This window comes from Chiroxiphia lanceolata, chromosome Z, assembly GCF_009829145.1.
Source record: "Chiroxiphia lanceolata isolate bChiLan1 chromosome Z, bChiLan1.pri, whole genome shotgun sequence".
Lineage (NCBI taxonomy): Eukaryota > Metazoa > Chordata > Aves > Passeriformes > Pipridae > Chiroxiphia > Chiroxiphia lanceolata.
In genome coordinates this window covers 42,094,020-42,104,335 of record NC_045671.1, presented here as the reverse complement: position 1 = coordinate 42,104,335, position 10,316 = coordinate 42,094,020, and the positions used below count along the sequence as shown (strand labels likewise).

Sequence of the window (10,316 nt, the reverse complement as noted above, 5' to 3'; positions counted from 1 at the left end):
CTGTAATCATCGGCTTGGAAAGGAGTTTTCCAGGGAGAGCAAAGTGAGATCACCCCAGAGATGCCCATCACAGGGCTACTTGTGCCCTACAGTCCCATTTCTGGCCAGTGGCTGAGTCAGAATGCCAGTGGCCAGACAAAAGTGGCCACTGCTCTGCCCTGTGCTCTGCTGCTCCTCCACTGCAGAGCTGCCCCAACCACAATAAGTTGGTCTCTTTGCATGGGAAGCCTTGGCAGGGAGTTTTACATTGTGAACATGGGAACCTTGTCAAAGCAAATGCTGGCTAGGAGGTGTTTACAGAAGGAAGGTAGTCAAACATCTTGTACAGATGACAGAAGCATTATAATGTTCTCTAAAGCCAGAGAAAGCACGAACAGTTACTGCAGAGGCAGGAAGGCTGAAAGCAGTGAAATGTTTTGCTTTCCACTGTGAAGCATTCTTGTATTTTGAAACACAAATAATTATCTGCTGCGCAGCCAACAAAATCAGCCATCCCTTGTCAGGCAGGGGAGTCTCTTGCTGAAACAGGGTGATGTGGGAACTGAGAACAGCCAGCCAAACCTTGTACATCCCAGTGCAAAGACAAATGCATCTCTTTGGGTAGCCTCCTTGAGTTGCCAATAGCATTATTGAACCAGTATGTTTGGAGCCTAAACACAGAATAAAAATCTCATCCAGAGCTTAGAAAGTAAATTCCAGCATGCTTCAGTAATCACAATCAATGCTGCCCCTAGTACTTTATCAACATACTAACGCACAGTATTAATTTTTATCAAAAAGGAGGGACATAATGATGAACGCTAAGCCCCCAGGAGATCTCCTCATGCTGGAAGACCCCAGGTTTGGACATAATGGTGGCAGATGCCATGGCACCTTCCTAGAAGCCTGGTGTGCAATCAAATTTACTCTGGAACCTTGAGAATCTTTTCACACGTGAAAAAAGCCCTCTCCACAGTATTTCCATACAGCAGGAAGTGAATGATGGACTTGGTGTCAGAAGCCAGGGGAGTCAGGTTTTCCACGTGGCAACTGCAAGCCAGTTTCTTTCCAGGGGTGTGACAAAGCACACTCAACACTCCACTCCTGCTGTCCACGAAGGAATCCACACTGGTACACGCACGGACACTAAGCACCATCGAGGAGGCTCCCAGTAGATGAACCCCTGCGTGCTGATGGTGTGGTGTTGCCCATCAGGTCATTCCTAACTGCTATGGCATGGGGTAAATACTTCTGGATAACTGCGGAATTTCTATTTTTAAATTTTAAGGGCCTTAAACCAACCAATGCAGGGAAGCTGGATTATTTTGTTGAATAAAGCCTGAAAGGTTAACAGTGGAGAACTTGAATGGCAAGATTTAAGCAAGCCTTAGCTTGCACTTGATAAACAAGTGCGCCGTACCCAAAGCAAAGCCATGCAAAACTTTTCAGAGTTGCAGCAAGATGGCTGAGGTGATAGCAGCACAAGATTACCCTTCTGCTCACCCAGGCTTCGTAATGAAAGCAGCTCAGCATGTTCCCTAAGAATTATTTTTAATTAGCATGTCATGAGGTTGACCCCAAGCTAACCAGGCCTGTGTGAAAATCACCATCTCAGTTACAAAAAGTAGTCACAACTCCAAGAGTACAGAAAACATGACTGAAAAGGTGCATCTACCTGTTGCCTCTTGTGAGTAGCTACTAAGGCCACTCGTCTGTAAAACTCTGGGAACCCATGCTTTAAATATAGAATAAGCATTAATAAAGCACAAGCCACTCTTTCCCCTCCCATCTTTCACACCATTAAGGTTCCAGCCTTGAGGGCTCACAGGTATGCATCCAAAGGTGAAAAAGATACTAACAGATACTCATATGCATCCAGGGTTGAGAACAAGGCTGCAGGAACACCACCACCGCCCACTTCCACGCCACAGAGAAAACCTCTGCCCTTGGTGGCAATGCCTTCAGCAGTAATGAAAATGTTCCCTGGTAAGTCACAGTGAGAGCGAAGGGCAGACGGAATGTGAGTCATCCAGGTGCATGGCAGACAGGGGAATGTGGGTGTGTTACCCTGTGGCTCCAAGCCAATGTGACCTCAATTAGATTTTGGTGAATGATGGGCCTTCTGCTGTCTTAAGTACATACTCATCTCCCTGGTCTCCAGAGGTATATCCATCGAGCCTACACACAGATATTCAACCTGGGGAGCTCTCCTGGCAAACATGAGTCAACCTGTGGTGGTGCTGGTGGTTTTTCTCTTCCTCTCCACATGAGTTTTGATCACCATACACCTTGGGCTTACTTCCTCCAACTGGCACTTCTACCACATCCAGATCCTTGCCAGAGTCCTATGGTGTAATTATTGCTCTATCCATCATTATTTGCAACCCACTCCTATTCTCCTACTGCCTTAGAGCACACAACCTTATGGCACTCAGGGGAGAAAAGCCCAGGCACAAACACAGCTTATAACCTCGGTTATTTCAGAAATTCTTGCACTCAAAAGCAGTTAAGTGTTTGGCAGGTACTTCAGTGCAAGCAGGATAGCTCCAACATCCAGCACACTCCCATAGGAAACCTGTGTAAAATAATTCTGTTGAACCGTTGGCAGTCAGGGTGATTAACCACAGGAGCCTCTGATCTCCCCTTATTAAAGAGAAGGAGAATGAAATTCACTGATTCATATCAGCTTAATATAAATCCTTGTGAGATTCACAGTCAAGTTCACCCATAGCAGGATCTGGTAACCACAACTGGAAGAGAACTCTCTTGCAAGCACCCCTTCATGTGACAGAGGACAGCCGAAGGCGTTTGTGCTGGGTCACAGTCAGAGCAACTCTGACTCCTGCAAAATTCCAGGCCATAGTGTGCAGCTGACAAGTGCACAGAAGTGCTGAGGCTCTCAGAAGATTTTTATTCTGATGCTACTTTTGAATACTTGGCACTCTACAGGCAGACATGTGCCATCCTGTTTTGAACAGCTCCATCTCCACATGCTAAGTGTGCTGCAGAGAGATTTGGGCTAGGGGTGAGTAGGATTAAGGACGGCTGTAGTTTGACTGCAGAGATCGCTCTCTGCCACAAGAGCTTTTCCCTTCAGTAGCTAAAATAGTGGTCTGGGGCAGCTGTAGAGGTTCTCATCCCATGTCAGAGAGGCCAACCCTAATAATCTCAAACCCTGATTTTAGATACTCTAGCCTGACCAAAGTGGCATATAAATACAGCTTCAGTAATGCTAAAAAAAAATCTTGTTTTTCAAGACACACTTACAAGATTGCTCGGTGTTTTAGGTATGTTTTATGAGATACATGTTTTGATACATGTTGTTCCACTGCATCATGTACAATCCTGATCCTAAGTGCAACTCCAGAATGCTAGACACAATGAAACAGGTGGCAAATGTAATCTTCTATTCCTAGCTCTACTTATCAGAGCACAACTGGTGCAACTGCTCATTTCAGTGAGCCTTAAGAGACCGCCTTAAGAATAAGGACTGCCTTTCATAGGTTGCATGCTGTATGGCAAAAATTGAGCTGTTGGCTCCTGTCCCAAAAAAGTATAGGAGTAGCATTTTAGAAATGGTTAAAGGAACAGCAACATTTCCTTTTAAATGCAAAGCTACAGTCGTGTCCATGTCAGTCTGGAAAGTCATACGTGAGGACAGCTTGGTTAGTATCAGGACAAAAAAAGGGAATTAAGAAAAAAATGAACAGGAGAAGGGAACAACGCCCTGTTTCAGTTCAATTGTTCATGCAACTACAAACCTAGGGTCCAAAAAACATCAAGCAGAAACTGAAGCTGGCTGAAGCAGACAGTGCGATCCTACATGCTAGAGCGTCTTACAAAATTCTTCAGGGTACATAATGACATAACACTTAAAAAGCAACAGAAACCAGTTTTTCACATGAAATCTTCAGATTTCAGTACTTACAGAAGTGTTAGGACACAGACTTCGCACACATACAAGAGACATTCTGCATGGCAGCTGTAAAGGTTATCCTGCAGCTACCTAGCTATTGAGATGGGACAGCACAATTCAGGCCCTCACAGCGCATGCCAGCTTCAATGCCGACCGTGGATCTCTCCTCCAGAATTCACAGGCAGAGCAACAGAACAGGTAAAAAAAAAAAAAAAGGAGACTGGTTTAATTGTAAAAAGTTTTCACATGGAAAAAGCTTCAGATAAAAGATGACTTATAATTTTAATTTAGCTTTAAATACTTGCTATTTGCAAACCAAACAAGGCATTCCCTACTCCCATGTTACCTATAAACCAAACCAACAAAGATAGCTTTGAGTTGAACAAAGCATGCCTTGGTGATAAGGGGTGAGAAATACTTTCTGCATTGTTATATTACTTATACAGACTTAGAAAGAAATGGCACCAACAACCACACAAACAACACATCCAAATGTGAACTTTAATAGCATTCCAAAGGCACATTCGGAAACAAAAATTCAATGTTGCCACTCTTGTTTTAATGACTGCAAAAATGCCTCTTGCCTGCAATTGTATTTTTTTCCATGCTCAGCTTTATTGGACATATGCATCCAAATTCCTAGCTGACTGGCATTTTAAACTAGCTGAAGAGAAACCATTTCTTCTCTTCACAAAGAGCAGTGAGAAAAACAGGTCCTGTTCGTGCAGCATTGCTACATATTTATTAAAGCAGCTAGAACAATGAGTTCCCTAAGGACAGGTACCACAGGGCTGGTGAGGACCTGAAGCATGCAGCAAGCTCACGCCGCTGGACTGTGGCGGAGCACATGCGGCTGGAAGTATGGAAGCACTCCGGGGACCTTGCAGCAACATGTCCTCAGTGTACAGCTCCAGTATGCAACCTCTGCACAGTCACCCTTCCCCAGCTATGTGTGCGTTTCTACGGGAATTTTGGCTTTTCATACATTGTCGAATTCCCAGGACAGAGCAGGTTCCACAAGGAACTCCCTGTGTAGATTATTCCTAAATGGTGTTTCATGCGCACGCTCTTTATTCTTCGAGCCAAGTTCATTCTTTGCAACATTGATTCTCCTTCACTCACGGTAAAGTGGTTACACCATCTTATCTAAGAAATCCAAGAAAAAGCAGCCAGAACTTTTTCATCCTGAAAAGACAGCTACAAAAAAAAAAAAATTTCTAGAATTTGTTATCTTTCGAACGCACAAAGTCTCCATGTCCTCAGCAGAAGTGTTTCCTCTAACAAGTAATTCAGACTGAGTTACTTAAAAAACAGTAAAACTACAGTTTCATCATGCAGGTGAGGTAAGTGGCAATTTGATATTCAGAGCAAAAATCTTCCTTACACCTTTTTCCCTAAAAAGACATGTGACATCAGCACTGCACTTACACAATCCCATCTTTCAGAGTCTCGAGACTACAAGCCTTTGCTGCCACCCCCTCCTTGCCTTGGTAAACTCAACCACTAACAAATACTTAAAAAACTTTCTTTGGCCTTGTCCATGCATAAGAGAAAACTACAGCAACTATTCAGATAAAATATTATATGTTTATTTAAAACTTATTTTCACCTTGAATATGCAAAATACAAATTCCAACAAAATTTTGTTATTACTTTGTGGTTTACAAATATACAAAATAGAAGTTTGCTTAAATTTATATTACATATTTATTATGTAAAGAACTATATAGAAAACATTTGTTCTGCTTAAGGCATATTTGGGAATAAACCATTGTACAAACTATTGCACATCGAAACCACAGTGCATTACAGACTGTCTGCATAAAGTTATTTTCTTAGTAAAAAAAGATAAACCAGGTTTATTCACCTGATTTAGGTCATAATTGGCAATCGGAAGACAAAAAATATTTCCTTGTCAGATATGCAGCAGTTTGAGAACTTTGGCTTCCTGGTTTTGGTACCTCTAGAACCAACAGTCACTAAGCACCATGAAATAGGCTTTTAAAATATAATTTTGTACCTGAATTTTTCCTCCTCTTTTAACATTGTAATGGCTTTTAGAAGAAGAAAAAAAAAAAGAAAGTACAAGATGACATTTACATCTAATATTGCATTGAAAGAAAATTAAGGGAATGTCATTTCCCTGTGTAATATCCCCACCCTCCAAACTACACACAGCCTGTTTAACCCTGATATCCGTGACTTCCAGTCACTCCTTGGCATTTTGTAGTCCGGAAATAATTCAAGTTGGATTTACAAATTGGAATGATAGAAGATCCAGTCATTGACCCCAATGGTTTTTTTTTGGTTCTCTTACTTTTAAGTGTATAACTATAAAAAAAGAAAGTTGCAACATCCATATGCAGTTATCCCTCTTTTCCACTCTTTGGAAGACTTCACCTCGATTTATCTGTAGTGCTTAAACTGTGTTTCTCCCCATCTTGCGGAAGACAGTCCTTGTGCTGTAAATACTGAATCTTTAGGGAAAAGGTCCACTGCTTCAAACTAGAAGTGCCTCTTCATGTGTAAGGCAAGGTGGTCTGACCTGGAAAATGCTCTGTCACACCGCTGGCACTGAAAAGGGCGGTGGCCTGTGTGTTTTCTGTAGTGACGAGTAAGTTCATCAGATCGGGCAAACTTCCATCCACAGCCTTCCCAGTCACAGTGATAAGGCTTCTCACCTTTTAAAAAAAACCCAGGCAATAAAACACATCAGTTAGGAGGTCTGTTGTTTTGGGGTTTTTTTTGGTTTTGTTTTTTTGTTTGTTTTTGTTTGTTTGTTTGTTTTTGGGGTTTTTTTGTGGCTATGTTTCTCTCAAGCAGCACTAGAATATTGTCCCGCTTAAAAAAAAAAAAGGGGCAGTCAAATGCAATGGACTTCTTGAAGAAGTTACAAACAAACTACAAGGACTAACAGAGCAAGATTGTCTTTTCGAGATGTACAGGCACTATACAATTTTGGTGTCACTTAAATCTTCACTAAAATGTTCATTCCCATCCTCTTCCGCACAAGGCTTCAGAGAACGCAAGTGTGTATTTTTGCTGGCAATTTTACATAGCAACCACAAATAGCTCAGCAGAACAATGTATTTAGGTAATTGTAGGTCTCAAGAAGGAAAAAAACAGCCAGAAACTATTTTCATTAGCTCAGCCTGATTAAGGACTCAATCTTACTAGTGTCTTCACCATAACAAAACCACTGTTGATGGCAGGATGAGCTTCCCTCACAATTACAAAGTCCCTGTCCCAGCACACTGGAGACAGTGCTGACTGGCTTGGGGCAGATGTTCACCATTCGCTTGACTGATTGTTTTTTTCCCTCACTGCCATTAGCTGAAGATGCAGCCTAACTACCACAGCACCAGTATTTGTTTTTCCCTATCCCATCTCCTCCTCAGGAGAAAGTTTTGAATCGAGTTCACAATCCAGGGATTTAAATCATGCAAATTCCCAGGTAATTTAATCACTGTTATGGAATGCCCATGCTGGCTGTACCTGCTTTCACAAGCTCAGTTACTGCAACACCACACACTCAGCTGCAAGGTTAGAGTTTGAAACCAGGCTCAGATACACACTTCAGCAGGTTTTATCCCAATTCCAGCTGCCGACTATCCACAGTTAAACTGCCTCTTTGGTGGTGTTTCAGGAAAAGATGTCCTCCCACAGGTAGGCGAGGCACCCCCATCTGTGCTGCAGCTCAGCTGAAAGCCCTGCTCTTAATGGGCCCCATCACAGTTTCCCCAAAAAGGAAGCAGCAGAGGTGCACAAACCTCTGCCCTACAGGACTGCACAGCACTTAATCACAAGCAAAGCAAGAAGTACCTTTGAGAGAGGTCTGCTCCCTTCTCAGAAGTGGGCCAACACCATGTAGAACAACGAATCCTACCTGACTTCCAATTATCTGCTAATTAGCTCTCCACACAGCAAGAGAGAAGTAACAAACTGTGCCCTGGCAAGAAACCCACCTGCTCCTTGAGCCACTAAACCATTAGGCAAAATGTCAAGCCAATAAGCAAAGGCTCCACAAGACTTCAAATAACCAAGAGGGGAAGAAAAAACAAAAAAGCCCGGAAACCTAGCAGAGAAAGGGTACGTCTTGCTGCTTTTAGCCCTCTCCTGTGCTCACACGTTTACACTGTCTGAAGGACTCATCCCATGCCCCTCAGGCCGGGACACTGGAACTGACCTGTGTGGGTTCTTAGATGAGCCTTGAGATGAGAGCTCTTGGTGTAGGTTTTGCCGCAGCCCGCATAGTCACAGGTGTGCGTGGCCGTCCTTTTCCTAGGCCACGACCGGCGTCCCCTCTTGGGCTTGGTCTCCTCAGGCAGGCAGCTCCCGGATGGCATCAGCTCTAGGGGCGGACAGGGAGGAATGAGCACCGCCGTGGCCAGCACCAAAGCGGGCACATCGGCTGCCCCAGCACTGTGGGCACTCACCTTGGTACTGGAGCGTGCTGGGCGGAAGCTGCTCGGGTAGGAAGGTGGGGTAACCGGGGGCTGGGGGGTACCCGGGGGGCAGCGGCAACGGTGGATGGCTCAGTCCCGGCGCTGCAGGGAGGCAGTCTCTGCCGCTCAGCATCTCCTCGGGCCCCAGCGAAGGCGTACTCCGGGAGGGCAGCTGGCGGCTGCCCAATGCGAAATCGTGCTGGGGGGCTCCTCGGGGGCTGCTCCCGTGCGGTGGCGGGGCCAGCGTGCACGGCGGGGCGGCCTCTTGCTTGATTTTGGGGACCATCCTCGGCAGGGGTGTGTAGGGGCTGCTGGAGCCATCGGTGCCGGGCGGTGGGGCGGCGGGGCCGCTCTTGGGGCTGAGCCCTGGGTGGCTGTACTCGCCCACCGCCTTCACCACGAACTTGCCCTGCAGGCTGCCCAAGGGCGGCAGCGCTGCGGGCGCAGGCAGGTACACTGCATCCAGGTCCGGCCGCATGAGCTCGGCCACGAAGCCTCCCGAGGGCGACACGTCGGTGATGTCTGCCAGGTTGAAGGGGGTGGCGGACCCGGTTGCGGGCGCCCCATCGCAGCTACCGCCGCCACCAGCACCGTAGAGGAGCCCGGCGGGCTCGGGCCGGGGCAGCGGGTACACGAAGGGCGCGGGAGGGCAGGGGCTGGCTGTGGGGGCCGGGGTGGCGGCGGGGGCCACCACCACGGCGGCGGCGGCGGGCTCCTGGTGCATGAGCGAGTTGGAGAGGATGAAGTCGAAGTCCAGCAGCTCGTTAAACTCCTCGGCGTCGCGGCGGGGCCCCAGAGTGGTGGTGGCGGCTTCCAGCTCCGACGGCGGCGTCTCCACCGGCCGCGCCGCCAGCGCCGGCGGCGGCCGCTTCAGCTGCGACAGCTCCTCCCGCCAGCGCTGCGGGGACATTCGCACGCCTCAGCCCCGGCCGCACCCGCCCGGCCCGACGGCCCCCGCCCCTCCCGGCCCCGTCCCGTCCGGCCCCGTCCGTGCCGCGCCGATACTCACGTTGCCGGGGCCCGCGGGCCGCGCCGCCTTCTCACGGCCCGCGGCGCCCGCCGCGAAGGTGGCGATGGAAGGGAGGAGCGTGCCGCTGAGCGCCATCTCGCACTCGCCAGGGGGCTGCCTGCGGGTGGGGGAAGACACAGCGGGGTCAGCGAGGCGGTCAGGGATGGAGGGATGCAGGGATGGAAGGACAGCAGCCGCTCCCCGAAGCACCCACCGCATCCGCGCCGGGTCGTCCCGCCGAGCCGCCGCCGCCGCCGTCGTGGAGCAGAGGGAGGGAGGGCGCCTGGGACGCGCCGTCCAGCCGCGGGGACCCGGCGCAGCGCCGCCACCGGGGCGGGGCCGCGGGAGCGCCCTTCTTCTTCTTCTTGTGGCTCGGCGGGGCGCAGAGCGGCTTGTGGGGCGCTAGCGGCGCCGCGGAGATGAAGGCGAAGAGGAGGAGGAGGCGGCGGCCGCCGCCCGGCAACGCGGCACCGGCAGCGCGGCGGCGCGGGGCGCTTCCCGAGGAGCCGCGGCCATGTGGGGAGCCGGGCAGGACGGACGAGGCGCAGTGATTCCAGTGGGGAAAAAAGGAGGGAGGGAAGGGATGGATGGATCGACGGAGGGAGGGAGGATAAGAGGGATGTGCACGAAGTATCCTCCGCTGCCGCCGCGCCCCGCTCGGCACTGCGCGGGGCTTCGGCCGCCGCCCCCTCTTATCACTTCACCTCGCGGGCGCGCCGCCCCCGCCGCCATAGAGACGGCCACAACAAACGGACATGTGGGGAAAGGGGGGGCACGGAGGGGCGGCCGGGGCGGGACGGGCTCCGGGGAAGGGGGGGGGGGGGGAGCGTAAAGAAGGAGGGGGGGGGCTCCGCCCCGAGCGGCCCGTGACGCGGGCGGTGACGGCGTGAAGGGGGGGCAGGACGCGCGGACACAAGCGCGGGGGATGCCCGCGAGCCGCGGGGGCTCCCACACGGGCGGCGGTGTG

At 49.5% G+C, this 10,316-nt stretch overlaps 1 protein-coding gene across 1 annotated transcript; it reads right to left on the bottom strand.

Annotated features, from left to right (window-relative positions):
• Positions 1-5,462: 5,462 nt before the first annotated feature.
• Positions 5,463-9,970, bottom strand: KLF4 (Kruppel like factor 4). The gene is made up of 5 exons (XM_032676658.1): positions 9,564-9,970; positions 9,350-9,467; positions 8,332-9,238; positions 8,082-8,246; positions 5,463-6,576 (listed from the first exon to the last, which is right to left on the bottom strand). Exons 1-5 carry the CDS (start codon positions 9,566-9,568, stop codon positions 6,401-6,403), a joined length of 1,371 nt encoding a protein of 456 aa, XP_032532549.1. The 5' UTR covers positions 9,569-9,970; the 3' UTR covers positions 5,463-6,400.
• Between the last annotated feature and the right edge of the window lie 346 nt (positions 9,971-10,316).